Source organism: Raphanus sativus, chromosome 8 (genome assembly GCF_000801105.2).
Source record: "Raphanus sativus cultivar WK10039 chromosome 8, ASM80110v3, whole genome shotgun sequence".
NCBI classification, from domain to species: domain Eukaryota; kingdom Viridiplantae; phylum Streptophyta; class Magnoliopsida; order Brassicales; family Brassicaceae; genus Raphanus; species Raphanus sativus.
The window spans coordinates 15,880,871-15,900,382 of NC_079518.1; the positions used below are offsets into that span (position 1 = coordinate 15,880,871).

At 33.5% G+C, this 19,512-nt stretch overlaps 1 protein-coding gene and 2 pseudogenes across 1 annotated transcript; all 3 read right to left on the reverse strand.

Annotated features, from left to right (window-relative positions):
* Positions 1-2,717: 2,717 nt before the first annotated feature.
* Positions 2,718-4,826, reverse strand: LOC130498445 (uncharacterized). Its single transcript, XM_056991812.1, has 7 exons — positions 4,594-4,826; positions 4,429-4,469; positions 4,108-4,225; positions 3,845-3,925; positions 3,664-3,741; positions 3,396-3,532; positions 2,718-3,060 (listed from the first exon to the last, which is right to left on the reverse strand). Exons 2-6 carry the CDS (start codon positions 4,440-4,442, stop codon positions 3,473-3,475), a joined length of 351 nt encoding a protein of 116 aa, XP_056847792.1. The 5' UTR covers positions 4,443-4,469; positions 4,594-4,826; the 3' UTR covers positions 2,718-3,060; positions 3,396-3,472.
* Positions 4,827-5,052: 226 nt separating this feature from the next.
* Positions 5,053-11,372, reverse strand: LOC130499005 (NADH dehydrogenase [ubiquinone] iron-sulfur protein 8-A, mitochondrial-like; annotated as a pseudogene).
* Positions 11,373-13,404: 2,032 nt separating this feature from the next.
* Positions 13,405-18,191, reverse strand: LOC108820145 (aldehyde oxidase GLOX-like; annotated as a pseudogene).
* Between the last annotated feature and the right edge of the window lie 1,321 nt (positions 18,192-19,512).

A 19,512-nucleotide genomic window follows, 5' to 3' on the forward strand; every position in this document is an offset into this window, starting at 1 on the left:
TAAAATAATATAATATGCTTTATAAATTTTAATCCATAGAAAGGTAGCAGAGAACTGAGGACGCTTCCTTTTCCAATCCTAACAGAGGAAGCAGATCCGGTGGTCAGGGAAGGACCAGAAAAACAGAGGAAGCCGTTCCATGAAGACCGAAGACCGAGGCTGAGTCCATGAGTGAAACCTTCTCGATCACCGGGAAAGAAAGATCTTGATCTCTAACTTGCGATTGACTGTCAACGCCACATTAGAGAAATGAAAAGAGGAAAAAAAAAAGATTAAATAACTCGAATACTTGGTGAGTAAAGAAGCTTAAATACAAGTAAGAATTCAAAAATAAAATCTTTGAATATAATTTTTGATGAACTTGATGTTTCAAGTTACAAATGATGGCCTTACTACTTCGTCCAGATTCACTTCTTCAAGAAGAATAACAAAGGAAGAAGAATTTTTTTAAATGAACTTTGGATTTGTTTGGTTAACTTCTGGTTGAAAGAGTAGTATAACCAAACAAATCCAAAGAACTTTTGATTAGATCTAATTACACCCCAAATGATGAATTTGACACATTTTAGCGAGTTGATGTTGTTTGGTACACATTTAAATACCCTGTATGGTTTTGGGTACATTACCCAATAGTTCGTGTAGCTAGAAAACTTTTTTCTTATATTAAAATATATTTTAACTTTATAAACAATTATAGATGTATTATAGATGATTAATTTTATCTATAACTTTAATTTTTGATATGTAATTTACTAATGGCTAGTATTATATCATCATTAATTTCATGATGATTAAAATTTCATAAACATTTTAATATTACATAAAATTTGAATAAACTATTAGATTTGTGATGCTTAAATTTTGTTTTAAAATTTTTACTTTTTTCGAAGAAAATGATAATAGAGAAAACCAAAATTTATTAATATAACAGTATTAGTTTAGCTTTAAAAGTTACTTTGATTATAACTTTTGTTTAATTAATTGTTTATTTTAGTCAAATTTCTAATTTGGTATATAAATTAATCAAATACTTTATTTTATAGTGTATGAAATTAAAATTAAATTTAAAATTAAATTATAAATCAATCTAGATCATTTAATGTTCTGGACGGATGTAAAAACATTGGTTTCTTACTTTCTTGTGTAAACATAACTTAGGGTCCCCATTTGCTATGATTTTAAAATTCAGATGCAATACAACAATTCTCTCTGTATATCTATATAAGTCGTTCATGTCATAAAGATAAATATTAGGATACTAAATGAATTCAGAGGGCAGAGAAGCCAGCACTACTTGCATCTACGCTTTAAATCTATTATACCTAGTCTGGTCTATAATTTTTTAGTCAACAAAAGACCAAACGTACCTCAATAGTTGGTATACTAACTGTGATATACAAAGAGAAACAATTGCTTCTTAGTTTAAACATGCTTACAGAGCTATAACTTATGTGCTCAGGACAAAAATATCATTTCCTACAAACCATTCGATATGTATGTGGATGCTCGTGGCATTGCAATGTTTTGTTTTGATAATTCTTCGATTTTCCATTGTCTAAAGTCTTCCCAGTCAGTCCATACGATCGCCAAGCTATGCACACGGTGTGTTTGTTTGTTATTGTTCGTCTGAAATTAAGGAAAAGACAACTGCACTATAAGCATTCTGACCTCAAATTGTTGATTAGTTTGGCCCTATCGAATAGATATATGCATTAAACATGTGGATAGACATGATTGACAACATGTAAACGAAACAGAACCACGTAGTAAGGAGGCAAAGAAAGATAGATATAGCGGCTATAGATGAAATCATTACCTCGCGCTGCTCATGGAGACTTTCTGAACTTCCATCTGCAACAGCAGAGTTTATGCGATCTCAGAACTCCCAGTGAATAACCCTATAAGAATTAAAAAAACTAGATTTTGATCCGCGCTTTTGAAGCGCGGAATATTTTACGATGAAAAATTTCACTAATAATTTAACAAATATTTTGGTTATTTTTAAAGAGTGTGTATTTAAAATATTTTTGCATTTAAATCAGTATTTTTAAATTCAACCCGATTGTGATTATACCGGTTAATCCGGAGATATGACAATTCAATTTATGTTTTTAAAATATTCATATTAAAAAATCACTAAAACCCGAGACTAACCGATTGAACTGATGGATGACCGATATGTAATTTAATTGGATTTAAATTGTAATAGTTTCATAATTTGTAATCTTATAATCGAAATTTTAAAGTTCACTATTTTGCAATTTATGAAATTATGACGTTTTTACAAAATTTTAAAGAGAAAATGATAGATATAAAATAACTAAGATAATTATTGTATTATTTGGAAACATTGATAGTAGTATAAAAATATATTGTTTGGAAACATTGATAGTAGTATAAAGAAATAAGTATATTGTTTGGAAACATGGATAGTAGTATAAAGAAAGAAACATTAGTGATTTAATGTATGTTTAACTATAAAGTATAAAAGTGCATTTAATTTAAAAACTTACAAAATAAATGTTAGAATTGAACAAATACAAAAGAAGATTCCATGTTTGTTATGTAGCTAAGAATTTGAAATTTCTTACGTTCTCATGTTTAGAGATTTGATATCTTCATAGGTATCATCTTCTTCTCTTAAGGTTCTCCATCAAAAGAAAGAAACACAATTCTACATGTCCCTTTGTAACCTGTTTAACTTCGAGACTTTAGCCTTTCTAATAATATAGATATACATTGCATTAAATTCATAAAACATACATTTTACATAGAATCTTATCTTTCCAAGTCTTACACTACCATCATACAAGTCTTATACTAACAAGTAACAACATGTCTTCCCAAGTCTTAAAAGCTAACTTCAAGTGTTAATTTCTCGGCTATCTTCATTACAACTCCTAGAGTCATTAACAAGATTCTTAAATTCTTCATTACTTCTCCATGCTCTGTGCTGCGATGTCTGCATTAATTTTCAGAGCCAATGAACTGAAAAACTCAGCGTCACCTTTGGATCATCCTTCTTAAGAAACATTTCTTCTTGGTAACCTTAATCCTCAACTGTTTATTGAAACAAAAATGAATTAGTAAATATAGATACGACGACAAACACCTTATCTTCATTCCAAAGAGAAATGCTTCCAAGGAATTTTTTTTAAAAAAAAAACAAGAAAGCATTACAACATCCACAATGGTGGATTCCATTGTGGAATCCTTAGCCATATTTTATTAATTTTTTTTTTGGTTTTTTGTTTAAATAGTTAAGGATTCATTGCAAAAAAGTGTCTACAATGGTGTATCCCAATTTGGAATCCTTAGAATAAAAAAATATTTAAAAAAAAAAAATTGAAATAACAATGTCTAAGAGATGATAAAGAGTGAATGAGTGATCAAACCCAATTGTTGAGTTTCTTCAGATGAATGATGGGACTAGCTTCGCTCTCTTCCAGAGTTTGGTGACTATAATGATCAGCTACTTTCCTCGCAAACTTCTTTGTGCTCTCCTCTTCATCATACTCTGAATCACCTCCTCCTGTATGTCCTCAAACCCAACAAAAGAATCTGACTTTAAGCTTTTTAATTATTAAGCAAATGGTTCCAAAAGTACTAAAACAGAAACAAGACAGTAAAACAGAAACTAAAAACAAGTTACAGAGCTAATACCGAAACAACTTGCAAGAGAACTCTACTGCGATGCAGCAGGACCAATTGTTCCAACTCTTCCCTGCGTCGATCTATCTCCTGCAGCAAACAAGAATCAATGATTTAGAAGCCATTTTCTGAATATTATGATGGTGCAAACAGGGAATGGAAACTCGATGCAAAGTAGACTATAGATACTTGCCTCAAGATCCTTGACAGCTTGTTCTCTTGAAATTTCCTTCTGCTGTCGAGCGCGCTTCAGAAAGCCGATGCATAGAACTCCCTGAAGTTCAGACAACAATCAGAGGATAGTAAGAACACAAACGAGACTGACCAAAAGGGACATTTAGATGCACAAACGGGAAGACTAGTTTTCCAGAGGCAAGAAGAGACGATAAGATGCAACCTAAACTAAGATTGAAAAGTTACAAGAGAAAGGCAAAAAAGAAGAGAGGAAGATCGTACAGAGATGAAATAGATAAGGCCACAAGCAAGAAGCATGTAGCTAGCGATATTCTGTAGAAGCAGGAGATCCTTCTTCTGAGACAGGTAGTCAGGGAAAGCTCTTGTCATCACATCAACACTGAAACGACCAAATCAAACAAATATAAACACTAAAAAAATCTTACAACAACCAACAAATTCTCTCAGCATCATCTTGGAATCGTAATTTTCAGGTCAAGAAAAGCAAATTCAGGTATGATGACACATTAAATTGGCTGAAGCCAAACACTAAAGAAAACATTTATAAAAGAACCACTACAAGACAAGAGGTAGGTAACTTACAAAATCTGAAGCATTCCTCTCCCAGCCCAGTACTCAAGAACCTGTGTGTGTAAAGAGTATGAGAAATTAAAAACATGTGTCTAGAATCTAAATTAAAAACCATTACTTGCCGGATTTTAGGAGAATTTCACAGATCAGAAACACAGATCCAAAGGTTACTCTTACTCTTTTCTAGGTTGTTTCTCATTCCACTCTGAAACGGACTAGTGATTCCGCAGCCAAGATCACAATCCAGTTGCATTTTACAATCATACAAGCCACCACAAGAATCAAAAGCTTACGTGAAATTGAGAGAGATGGCGCGAGCGGAGAGATTGAGAGAGAGCGAGGGAGGAGAGATAGAGAGCGAGGGAAAGAGATAGAGAGAGTGCCACGTGTATCAAGGATCAAGTCCTTCCAGACCCTGCTGAAGGATTGATTCTTAGTTAGTTAAGGCAAAATATTATTATTATATTTTATTAATCTTAAGGATTAATGATAAGGATTCGTCATGGACCGCTGTTGCGGATGGTCTAAGACCCATTAAGCTTAAACCTTTTAACATTAAGCTTAAACCCATTTGGGTAACAATTTTTGAAGGTAGCAGGACTTGAAGAGCTATGAATACTAAAAGAGAAGACTAAATTACACCTTACGATAGATCTCAATACTTACAGCCTCGCAGAGTTTGCAGGCGATGCAGCGTTCTTCCAGGATAAAGACGAATAGCATGTTCACCACGGTAACGAGGGCTCAGTGGACCTTTCTCAAATGGATAACTGATCTGCATACACAAGAAATAGCTTTAGAGTCAATACAGAGTTTCTTTCAATCAAAGAGACTTGAAAGCGAAAGATGTAAGTAACTCACAGTAACTTTGGGATCAAAGTAGTACTTGAGTTGAGTGTTAACGACAGAGCAGGAACCATTTCAGTGAGAAATAGTGTGTTTATGCTCCGTTCAAAGACAGCAAACACATAAGTATTCCAGTTTTTGAAGATTTCCTTGGCAAGTTGCTCCTCTTCTTCATCATCTGAACCAATTACAGAGAGAAATAGCACGGGTCTGCAATCCAGAGAGATGATATCCCTGCAAAGCTTTCCCTGACAAAACCTGACGATGAAAACAAGTAATAAGATGAGTTATCAATAACATACACACCATCAGGAAGCTAATGAAAGAGGATTAAAACTTGCAGAAATGCATGATTCATCAAGATTAGATCATGTAAACTCTCCTTCATCTGATACATCGACCAGCCATATGGAATTGAATCCATATCACATTCCATTCTCAATTTACAATCTAAAAATTTAAGAAAAAAATCGCACAAAAGCTTTGGTCTGATTCAGACAGTTCCGATTTCAGACACAAATCCTAAAGAGACAGAGAGTGAAGATAATCTTGTTTGATTCCCAAAACTCCAGGAGACACTCAAACAAAAACACTCGAACATACCATGGGAAACAAGACAATGGGCCTTACTGGTCAGGCCCATCAGAGCACAACGTTTCCCTCCTCTGCTCAAAGTGAGAAGACGACAAAACAGAGCAACGGTACTCATCACGAAAAGGAAGAGCTTGCGGTAAAGAACAGATTCGAGACATTATCGAGACTGGTCAAGGTGGAGTCATAGACAGGCTTAATGGCAATATGGGCCTGGATCAGAATGAGAAAGCCCATATTGTTGAAACACAAATCAAGCCCACTCCACAGAAGTCTTCAACGGTCAAGAGTGGTCCTGCACAAGCGACAAGCATGTTGAAGACTGCTGTACGTACGGCTTGCACAGCTCAAATGATAGAGACGAGCAATCGATATGCCAGCTTGAGGATGTGCGAGATCTCAGCGTGACTCAGCACTCTAGGGTTTTCAACACTTTAGTATAAATACATAAGAGTTGTAATAGCCGAAAGTTAAGTTGAATGAAATCAAGAAGTTAAAGTTACATCTTGTTCTATCTCTTCTTCTTCTCTGTCTTTATGGTATCAGAGCTACTCGGTTCTGAGCCATGGAAGAAAATGATACGATTTCAACTCCATCTTTGAGTATTACTCAGTGTTTACTCTTAAACTCTCATCTACAAATTACCTCCTTTGGAAGACCCAGTTTGAATCTTTCTTATCCAGTCAGTCACTTCTAGGGTTTGTCAACGGCAGCTCAGTTCGTCCTACTCCAACCGTCACTGTCAGAGAAGGAGAGGAAACAGTCGAGCAAGCCAACCCAGAGTTTGCAAAATGGGTCAAGAAGGATCAACTGGTTATGGCGTGGCTCTTTGGATCTCTGTCAGAGGAAGCTCTTCGTGGTGTTTATGGACTTCACTCTGCTCAAGAGGTGTGGTTTGCTCTCGGGAAGAAGTACAACTGTGTGTCTGCTACTAGAAAACTAGATCTGCAACGAAAACTCCAAGGTATGACCAAAAGACATAAGACGATGTCTGAATATCTCTCTGGAGTCAAAGCGGTCTGTGACCAGTTAGACTCAATAGGTAGTCCACTGTCTGAACACGAAGCTATCTATGGTGCTCTAGCTGGTTTAGGAAAAGAGTATGAATCAATATGTACTGTGATTGAACACTCAATGGACTCTGTTCCTGAACTGAGCTTTGAAGATGCGGTGTACAAACTGGTTAATTTCGATGATAAGTTGCAGAACTACAGTCAGTCTCAGGAAGTTAATCCTCATATGGCTTACCATACTGGTCGTGGTTACAGCTCTCGCGGTCGTGGAGGAAACAGTTACACGGGAGGCTACAGAGGTCGTGGCTCCAACAACTACTCGACTCGTGGGAGAGGTTTTAGTCAACAGTTCTCTGGAGGGTCAAACTCAGGACGTGGAAACCGACCAATATGTCAGATTTGTGGTCGATATGGTCACTCTCCTGCAAGGTGTTACAACCGGTTTGATGAGAACTATGAGAGTCCTGATACAGTCCACAATGCGCTTGCAACCATGAAGCTGTCTGATCAAGAGCAACGTTCTGGTGGAGAGTGGTATCCTGATTCAGCTGCAACAGCTCACATAACCAACAGTGAGTCTCGTTTGCAGTCGTCTGAGCCATACGCTGGAAATGATCAGATTATTGTTGGAAATGGTGACTATTTACCCATCACTCATGTCGGATCCGTTGCCCTTCATACACCACAAGGTATTTTAAAACTTGAGGATGTGTTGGTGTGTCCTGAAATAACTAAATCATTGTTATCAGTGTCAAAACTAACCTCTGATTACCCGTGTAAGATTACTTTTGATGCTGACTCTGTCTATGTTAAGGACAAGGAAACTCGACAGGTGATGGCTCAAGGAAAAAGGCATAAAGACCTCTACGTGTTGAAGGATACAACGTTTCAAGCTTACTACTCTACAAGGCAGCGAGCAACAAGTGATGAGGTGTGGCATCAACGTCTGGGCCATCCTCACAGGGACATCCTTCAACATCTAGTTCGTACTAATGCTATCATGGTGAATAAGAAAGGGACACATCAGTTGTGCAATGCGTGTCAGTTAGGGAAGAGCTGCAGACTTCCATTTTTAGCTTCTGATTCTGTTTCGAGTAAACCCTTAGAAAGAATACATTGTGACTTATGGGGTCCAAGTCCTGTTGTGTCATCTCAAGGTTTCAAATATTATGTGATTTTTGTAGACAATTATTCAAGATTCACATGGTTTTATCCTTTGAAGTGCAAATCTGAATTCTTTTCTGTGTTTACTCGGTTTCAAAATATGGTAGAGAATCAGTTTGCAGTGAAGATACTTCAGTTTCAATCAGATGGAGGGGGTGAGTTTTTGAATGCTGCATTCAGTGCTCATCTTTCAAGATGTGGTATCAGACATCTAGTCTCGTGTCCTCATACCCCCAACAAAACAGTTTGTCAGAAAGGAAGCATCAACACATTACTGAGCTTGGTTTGACAATGCTTTTTCACAGTAAAGTGCCTCAAGAGATGTGGGTTGAAGCCTTCTACACTGCTGCTTTTCTCTGCAACTTGCTTCCTTCCTCTGTTCTTCCGAAAGGAGTAAGTCCCTATGAAGTTCTTCTAGGCAAACCTCCTGTCTATATGTCATTGCGTGTGTTTGGATGTAAGTGTTATCCCTATATAAGGCCTTACATGAAGAACAAACTTGATCCGAAATCACTTCCTTGTGTTTTTCTTGGTTACAACGAAAAATACAAAGGATATCGTTGTTACTATCCTCCTAGTGGACGAGTCTATATCTGTCGTCATGTTTTGTTCGAAGAACAGTCCTTTCCCTACTCAGACTTGTAAGCAACTACCACACAGACTCAAAGTCTGCTCTGCTTAACGCTTGGAGGAAAACATATCTTAGTCCACCTGTTGTTAGTAACGCTGATCAACCGTTTGTTCTTCAAGAAGAAGAACTTCCTTCTACACGCAGATCGGTCACAGCTGAGGCACCCGCTGCTCAACAAGCTCCACTGTCTCCTCTGCAAGCAGACGAAGAAGAAGATAATGAACTGATATCAGACTCCGACAGTGCAGACAGTGAGAATGCAGCACATGAAGTTGTAGCTCCACCACCTCCAGTTCACTCTATGACAACTCGTGCTCGTTCAGGTATCATGAAGCCTAATCCTCGCTACGCTTTGTTTACAGTTCAGGCTGTGTATCCCGAGCCAAGATCAGTTAAAGCTGCACTTAAAGACAAAGGGTGGACAAAAGCCATGAATGTGGAAATGGATAATATGGAAGAAACAGAGACATTTGAACTGGTTCCTCCAGAAGAAGGACAAAATCCCATCGACTGTGGCTGGGTCTACAAATCCAAACTCAACGCAGATGGTACTCTTCGCAATCTCCGTGCTCGTTTGGTAGCAAGAGGTAACCAACAAGAAGAAGGAATTGATTTTCTTGAAACGTTCAGTCCAGTCGTTCGCACTGCTACTATACGAGCTATACTGCATGTTGCTGTGACAAAAGGATGGAAACAGCGTCAGCTTGATGTTCAAAATGCGTCTCTTCACGGCGATCTAAAAGAAACAGTCTTTATGGTGCAACCTCCAGGGTTCAGAGATGAGTCAAGACCAGACTACGTCTGCAAAAAGAAAGCCATATATGGGCTCAAACAAGCTCCTCGTGCTTGGTTTGACAAGTTCAGTATGTTTCTTCTTCACTTTGGTTTTGAGTGTAGCTTCCCTGATCCCTCTTTGTTCGTCTATCACCGTGGTTCAGACGTGATCTATCTTTTGTTATACGTAGACGATATGATAATCACAGGAAACAACAATGTTTTACTTGATCAGCTTCTGGTTAGTCTGAACAAAGAGTTCATGATGAAGGATATGGGAGACGCGCACTACTTCCTGGGCATACAAGTGCATCAAGTCGAAGAAGGATTGTTCCTAAACCAATCCAAATATGCTCAAGACTAGCTAGTAATTGCCGGTATGCAAGATTGTGCCCCAATGCCAACACCCTTGCCAATGAAACTTGATCATTTGCACGGTCAGGATGAAGTATTCTCTCAACCTTCCTATTTTCGAAGTTTAGCAGGGAGGCTTCAGTATCTTACACTTACAAGACCGGACCTCCAGTTCTCGGTGAACTACATCTGTCAGAAAATGCATCAGCCTAGTGTGTCTGACTTTAATCTCTTGAAGTGTATTCTACGCTATGTCAAAGGAACAACAGAGATGGGGATCACGATCCACAAGAACTCTGACTCCACTCTGGTGTGTTATAGTGACTCTGACTGGGCAGGATGCAAAGATACAAGACGATATACTGGAGGTTTCTGCACGTTTCTTGGTCGCAACATCATTTCTTGGTCTGCGAAACGTCATGATACGGTTTCCATGTCTTCAACGGAAGCAGAGTACAGGACGATGTCACTAGCTGCTTCCGAAGTTGCCTGGCTTCAAAACCTCTTGAAGATTATGGGTTTGCAGCAACAACGGATGCCATTACTTCTTTGTGACAATCTCTCAGCTGTGTGTTTGTCTGCAAATCCTCGTTTTCACAAGCGATCAAAACACTTTGAGGTGGATTGGCATTATGTGAGGGAACGTGTTGCTTTAAAGCTTCTTGAGGTAAAACATATTCCTGCTTCTCTACAGATCGCGGACGTGTTCACAAAGTCTCTATGTCAAGCTGCGTTTGACAAGCTTCGCGGCAAACTCAGCGTATATGTTGCCTCTACTCTGAGTTTGAGGGGGTGTAATGGCAATATGGGCCTGGATCAGAATGAGAAAGCCCATATTGTTGAAACACAAATCAAGCCCACTCCACAGAAGTCTTCAACGGTCAAGAGTGGTCCTGCACAAGCGACAAGCATGTTGAAGACTGCTGTACGTACGGCTTGCACAACTCAGATGATAGAGACGAGCAATCGATATGCCAGCTTGAGGATGTGCGAGATCTCAGCGTGACTCAGCACTCTAGGGTTTTCAACACTTTAGTATAAATACATAAGAGTTGTAATAGCCGAAAGTTAAGTTGAATGAAATCAAGAAGTTAAAGTTACATCTTGTTCTATCTCTTCTTCTTCTCTGTCTTTAAGGTTGTCAAGTAGATGAGATTGTTTAGAAAGATCTAGAGGAGTGTGAGACTTGTGTATATAAACGCTCCTCTGTTACCATTGTAAAGCATCTTGGTTTTATATGAAAACATTACAGTAAAGTTGAAACCTTTCTAAAGTCTTTTACATACGAGATGGCTAGCACGGATAGTATGCAGTGACCAGCAATCCAGCATCAACACCATTGATGGAGCTCCCAAATTCGACTTAGGGTCCTCTCTTCTTCTTCACTGCGATCGACGAGAGACGAATTGGTGGAGAGTGATTCTTGGTGGGTTAACTACTGGCCAGGTTCGCTACGAACTGAGAAATCACATGAGTCTCAATAATCATGGAGCTTATACAATACCCAGATCTGAGAAGAGGACGAACGTGACGGTAGTGGTCGCGACACCGGTGGAGGTGGTGACGAGCGATGGCGGATGGGAGAGATTGTTGATTTGTCTAATTTTTTTCTTAATGCTGGCTCCAAAAGGAATTTTTACCTCAGAAACTAGATTTGGATCCATGCTTATATTTCAAAAATATATTGTTATTTATTTTTCATATTAATATTAAAATTGGATAACAAATTCAAATGTGAAGAACCGAACCGATCACGATCCGAAAGAGTAATACCAAAACCAAACCAAAATTGATGAAATATTTTCAAGTATTCAAAATCTATGATATTTGGACAACCGAAACCCTAACCAATTCGAAACGAAGTACTTTGGATATCAAAATGTATCCGAAAAAAATTTATGTACTTATATATATTAATTATTTTTAGTTTTAATGTATATAAAATATCCAGAATATATATGATACTTTTAAGTTGGTTTAAATACTTGAAAATATATAAAAAATAGTCAAATATAAATATCTAACATAGTGGAAGTACACAAAACACCAAAAATATTTAAAATAATTATTGATTTTTGATCCAAAATTTAAACCAAACCAATTTATATGTTGAGTTTAGGTACTCTGACATATGTTATTCAGATTTATATACAATATATTATTTTATTTATAGATTTTAAGAAATAAAAAATATATAATGAATTTTAAAAAATAATTTAAATGGGTTATCCGAACCTGAACTGAACCGACAAAGATCTGCATATAATTCGAACTAAAATTTAGAAATATCAGAATGGGGATGAAATCTTTGACTTCGGAAACCCAAAACTCAAACAGATCCGAAACGAATCCGAATGGATACCTGAACGCCCAGCCCTAGTCATAATACGAACTGAAATTTAGAAATATATGAATGCGGCTGAAATCTTTGACTCTGGAAACCCGAAACCCAAACAGATCCGAAACGAACCGGAATGGATACCTGAACGTCTAGTCCTAGTCACTATTATGTATCATATATATTGTCATCATATAATTAATTGTATTAGTCCATCATATAAATAATCATATAATTAATAGTATTTTATATGTACAATCTTATAAATAATCACATATATTATATTATTAATGTTTAATTTGAAATATAAAAACCATAATTTAAGTTGGTATATGAAATTAATTTTTTTCTTGTATTTTTCTTATATATATTGAAAACATTTTTTAATAATGGTTATTGGAAAATATTTTAGTAAAAATAAATTTTTGAATATATGCATATTTTAAATCAATTTTTGATATAAATCAATTTTAAATTATTATTTTGATTTGAAATATGTATATAAAATTTAATTTTTATTTTATGATTATTTTAGACAAAATAATGTTTTTAGGTAATTAGATTAGTCCATTTTGTATATTTTAAAACTGATAAACTTTTATCCATGTTTCAAAATTTTAATTTTTTGCATTAGGTTTTTATGAATTATTATTAATTTTATGATTCTTTTTTTTGAAAATTGAACTCTTGAAATTTTTATATTTGACTAAACTATATAAGATAATAATAGTGTTTTTAAAAATTGTTTCATATAATATACTATTTATATTTCAGTTTGTGTTTTTATTTTCACCATAAATAATTGTAAATAAAAAGAATTGTAGATATAGTGATAGAATTGTAAACAAAAAAAAAATATAGAAAGAAGGTTGTTTAATTTATTGTAAAAACAATGGCTAAATGTTTAAATAAAAAGAAATATTAAATATGTTATTCATGTTTCTAAATAATTTTCATTTGTTATTAATTTATTGAAAATGCAATGGCTAAAGAGTCATTTGGGTAGATATACACAAAAGAAAATTTATTTAGTTAACAATGCAACATCTTCTTTATTTAGGTGGTCAGACATACAAAAGAAAGGGAATTTAAGTCCTTCTCCCGCGAGCAGTAGACATGTAGAGTAGAAAACATAGACTATTATAAATAATATTTATAGAATATAGAATATAGAAATTAACAGCATTTTTATTGTTAAACATATCAACTCCATTGACCATTGAAATTATGTTTCCAGAACGACATCAGATTCAAACAAAACAAACATTGAACTAGATTCAGAAACACTCAAGATTAATAACGGAGTCATCGAGAGAGTTGTTGGAGACGTTGAGAGCGTGAGGTTTCGTAATGGAGTCTGTGAAACGGTGCCGTTTAGCTTTCTTGACGGAAGAACATGTGAGTGACGACGATGGAGTAGTTAGAGAACTAAGAGGAGTTGAAACCGGAGACGTGACGGAAAGGTCTTATTAATTGACGGAAGTCTGTGCCGTTAAGACATGAAATGGTGGAAGAATGTGAGAGAGAGACTAAAGAGAAGAGAAGAAGTAGTAGTTTTGGAAAAAAAGTTTCTCAAATATCTTATTTTGATGCTGATGAGTGTTCTTCTATTAAAGATGAAAACGGGGGAGAGAGAGGGAACAGATGAAAACGGGGGAGAGAGAGGAGCTGGTTAAGTTTATCAGAGAAGAGAGAGATGAAGATACATATATAATAGGGATAAAAATGCCATTAGGGAAATATGAACAGTGCATTTACCAAAATTGCAAATAAACTTTTAAAACATGTATATAGTCTTTAATTACTCATGGCTAAATGTGTAAAAAAAAAAATACACATCTCTACTATTCATGTTTCCAAACATATCTCATTTATTTTACTATCTTTGTTTTCAAATAATCCAATTGTGTACTTCAACTTTAATAATATAGATGATTATTTTAGACAAAACAATGTTTTTAGGTAATTAGAATAGTCCATTTTGTATATTTTAAAACTGATATACTTTTATCCATGTTTCAAAATTTTAATTTTTTGCATTAGTTTTTTATGAATTATTATTAATTTTATGATTTTTTTTTGAAAATTGAACTCTTGAAATTTTTATATTTGACTAAACTATACAAGATAATAATACTGTTTTTAAAAATTGTTTTATATAATATACTATTTATATTTCAGTATGTGTTTTTATTTTCACCATAAATAATTGTAAATAAAAAAAACTGTAAATATAGTGATAGAATTGTAAACAACAAGAAATATAGAAAGAAGGTTGTTTAATTTATTGTAAAAATAATTGCTAAATGTTTAAATAAAAAGAAGTATTAAATATGTTATTAATGTTTCTAAACAATTTTCATTTGTTATTAATTTATTGAAAATACAATGGCTAAATATGTAAATAAAATAAAGTACACATCTCTATTATCAATGTTTCCAAACATATCTCATTTATTCTAATATCCATGTATCCAAACATATCTCATTTATTCTACTATCTTTGTTTTCAAACAATCCAATTGTGTACTTCAACTTTAATAATATAGAATATGGCTCTAAAACTCAATTTGTTTCAGTGCAGTAAAAATTTACCATAGGTTTATCTAATATTATTATATAGTACGAAAATTTCAAATTTATCAACAACAGCAGTTCAGTAAAACGTAATATAACTTTTTTGCAGTGATTCATCCCATATATAATCGTTGACTACGACTTAGGAGACATATTCTTTTGAAGGAGTTTAACAAACTCCAGTTCTAGGTAAGCCGGAGAGAAATCTTCTAAACTTATCTCGAATGGGAATAGCACTCAGATGAAACTATTAAACTCGTGAGGATTACTTCCACTGACAAGAACTCCCATCACAGAGAAGAATCGCCTTAGAGTGATACATTCTTGGTATTGTGTTCGGGTTAAGAGACTCAAACCTCGAGTTGACTTGATTTTCGGAATGGTATAGATCGGTACGAAAACAGGTTAACGACCAAGCTTCCATGCAGCTGAGCCACCAGAATGTTGATAAGCAACACATCTCTGTTAGGTAAAAGCGTCATGTCTCCCATGTTTGTAGCACGTGGCATCTTCTCAACCGTCCATCGAGGATTCTCATCATCAATCTTGATCCTCGCACACGTGTTGAGTGCTTTCATGAAAATATTCTTTCTTAAAGCGAGGACTAACGATCTTTTCGGTGCACTTCCACACACCACAACTTCCGCATCGATCATGTCCACTTCAAGATTCTTTACCGGCAGTAACACGGCTGACAATGACGGTCTAACATGTTTAAATGCCCTAAGCAAACTTTTAACAACTTATTTTTACATTTTTTCTAATAGAAAAAATATATAATAGAAAATACCACATTATTTTTTTAACCAATTCCACTGCATCAATAGTCATTAGAACTCGGGAAGGGGGTGTCAGTGGGCATAGTTTGTAATCAAACGAGCTAAGATCAATTACAACAACTGGATTACAAACGTAAATGTTATAATTTAACCTGTGTCAACTGCACCACCTTCTTTCTGTTTAGGTCTGCCTCTGGGTGCTCCTCGGTTCTCTTAGACTGGACGGTTTTCTTGTCGAAACCGGCGGAGACTGGGGCGGTGAGCTAAAAGCGAGAACATTCACTCCTTGTGATAACAATGTGTGTGATTGGGTCGAGATTAACATTGGGTTGGCAAGGAGTACTCTTCCAAACATATTCTCCCGAAGGTAAAAAAAATTGTTATCAGATGTCAATGGCAGTTCAACTACGAGTCCTTCCCCAAAACGCCATTAGTTTGGGCGAGACTTATGTTAAAAAAAAAGAGATCTCTAAAAAAAACCAGAGTGTTTATTTTTATTTTTTATAAATTCATATTTTTGTCATAATTCAAAAAATTATTTATTTTGTCTAAATGATAATATACATTTCAAAATTGCTCATATTAACATATTAAATATTTCTTTAATATGACATCTATAAACATAATAATTTTATTATTTATATTGAGTAATTTTATTTTGTTTCGTAAACCGTTAATTATATCACTCACATGTTTTAAAATATGAACCGTAAATCTGCACAAATGTATTTTTATTTTTTTGTGAATCAAAATTTTATCATACTCTTCAATCATATTAAATTTACGCTGAGTTATTATTTATATGAAAATATATGTAAAATAATATATTCATATATTAATTTATATTTTTAATATATTATATAAATGATTCTTTTTATGTAGCTTTTAATTTTTAGTTATTACTATTACATAATAAAATATAACTATATATTGCATATTTGAAACAATATCGTATTCTAAATTTATTAAATGGATATATAAATCGATTTAGGGGATAAATTTATTAATATATTGAAATCAATTTTTCATGGTTTTAAGGTTGTTTCAATGTTTCCCTAATCAATATAGGATCAATTTGTTTTCATGTTTATTAATTAATTATTTTATTTTTGTTTGAGAAATTCCCTTATATAGCTTCTTTTTAGTTTATCTTCAGAAAATAGCACTCAAAGAGGAAAAATGACCAAATTGAAGTTTTATTAAAAGGTAAAATATGCATTTATACAATTTGGGTTAACTAATCGAGACTTCGGGTTTAGAGTTAGGAGGTGGGTTTTGCGTATGAGTTCAAAAAAATATTAAAATTTTCAAAACAAGAAGAGGCTATTTTAGTCATTTTATTGTTAGTGCTATTTTGTGACAAAAAACTTAAAACTGGTTATTTGAGAGAATTTTCATTTATGTTTTAACATTAATTAGTTCGAAAATCAGTTTAGATATGTTTAATAGTTGTTTAATTTGATAAAAAGATAAAAATGCTAAAACTTAGGAGATGTAGTTTTTAAGTGGTATTAAAGTATAATTTAATAGTTGTTTTAATTTAAAATTGATTTAGGAAATGATTTAATAAATTAGTAAAATACATGGATTGTTTAATTGTAGGGTCATTAAATACTTCAGTGGTATTGTTTTGTAAATAAGTTGCAAGTTTTAGGGGTATTTCTTATTTGTATATCTATTTTAATAATATAGATAGAAGATAATATTCTCTACCCTTATGTTTTTCTCAACATCGATGGAAATCTATTTATATTCGCTTACAATCGAACGATATTATTCAACTAGTTAATAACACGGTGGTGAAAACTTATCATATGATCCCGACAGTTACCATAGAAGCTATGCTAGTGTGGCTCAGCCGTCAGAGCCGGTCTAGAGAAAAAGCCACCCAAACCATTGATTATCGCATCTAAATTAAGGAGGCATATTTCTGAAATATTTTTATTACTATTTATAATTATGTAGATTTTTTTAGATAAATATTATATATTGAAAATTATTGCCGGTGACAAAATCCAACACTCTGAAAAATCAGTGCAACTAATGATTCTTTAGTTTGTTTAGTTGTTTATACTTATAGGTGCAACATATTTATTAATAAAAATTATATAAACAAAACTAATATTTTTATAAATATCATTATTATTATATAAATATAAATTATCTTTACATATAAATTTTAATAAAGTCATGTAAAAATATAAGCAAAACTTAATAAAACATAAGTAAAAATTATATAACATAAGTAAAAGTTATATAAAATTTGAGTAAAATATTTTTATAAATGTGATATTTTGTGTTAACAATTGATTTTAGTAAATTATGATCGACTATAGTGAATGTGTCGGTGATAATATTAAAAATATTTCTTTACAATCAATTTTATAAATCTTACTCTTAGTTTTTAAATCATCTTTTTGTTATAATTGGACCTAAAGCTGAGATATGACCCAGGTAAAAAAACTTTCTTGGGTCCGCCATTGGGAGCACCATGTGTTGGATCGTACAGTTAATGGACGGATGGTGTTTGATTCAACGTTGTATTCGATGGAGTGAGCTTTGCAATCTATTTTGGGGACGGTGTCTTGAGGGTTGTAACGGCAGTTACCGTTAGGGAGAGAGATGTATGATCGTCCGAAGTTGGTTCGGTCGAACATCACGACACTGTCGTTGGGAAGGAGCTGCGTGCATAGCAGAGATTCCGACATTGGAGAGGAGGAGATCCCATTTTTCTCCGGCCGTGAATGTTATGTGACATAATAGGAGGTACTGTAGGGATATTAGTAAGAGAGCATAAAATATTGTGGCGCGTGCTGCCATTTTTCATTTCTTGTTTGATCTTTTGTACGTGTGTGTTGTGATGTAAAATGAATTGTGGCTTCTTTTTTTTTTTTAAATCAACTTCGTACTTTCATTTACCAATTCATGATACAAGAAACTTGACCAAAAGAGATTTTTATCTTATTAACGATTCGCTAACTTTTGTTACGATTCAATGGAGGTGATTGGTTGGGTTTTATCTCTGTACTTTAGTTTTATTTATTTTTAAATCACAAATTTTATCAATCATGTTGTAACTTTATTTTTGAAATTTAAAGTCTATAAAAAATTTCTATTAAATTTTACTAATCATGCTTTAGCTTTACTTTTAAAGCTACAGCAAAAAAAATTAAGGCAAAATTAAGGCAAAATTAAGGCAAAAAAAAAAACATTAAGGCAAAATTTATTTGTATATATTTAGAAAAAAACCTTACATCTTTGTTTTATAGGCTGTACAAACTGTAAAATAAAAAAACTATTTATAATATTAAATAAATTAGATAATCATAGTAAAAATATCTATATATATTTGAATTTATTTTTTGTGTTTTAAAAATTATTGAAATATTTTAAATGATATTAACATTATTTACATATCGCATCTTAAATAACAATAAAATTTGATAATTTATAAGAAACATTGATATAAATTATTTAAGTTGATAACAAAAAATTATTTTATATATACATCATACATTTTGTTTTGAAATATCTACAACATATAGCTTACAGCTACAACAAATTTAAATACAACAAAAATCTATGCAGAAAAATCTATAGTAACAATTCTACAGAATAAATATTTTTTACAAATTTGTGTTAAAATTAATTTTTTTAATTATTAAAGGGCCTTAAAAAAGTTGTCCATGGGCCAAGACAAACCATGAGCGTGCCTGATTATTCACATGAGATGGTGTTAATCTATGAGTGATAGTTAAACCATCTCTAACTCATTGTTATTTTCATTTCTATAATAGTATTTAAAAAGTAAATTGATCCAATCCACCTCTATTTCTTCCTATATAATAGAGATTTCTAGTTTTCTTCTATTTATAGAAAAATAAATAGCATTCCTCTATTTTTTTATTTAATATTTAGAAATTGATATTTTAAAAAATTACATTGGAGTATATCTCAAATCTATTGTAGAATTCTTTTGTTTTAGAGGTGAAAATAATAAAATAAATTGGAGATGATAAGCGCGGTCCA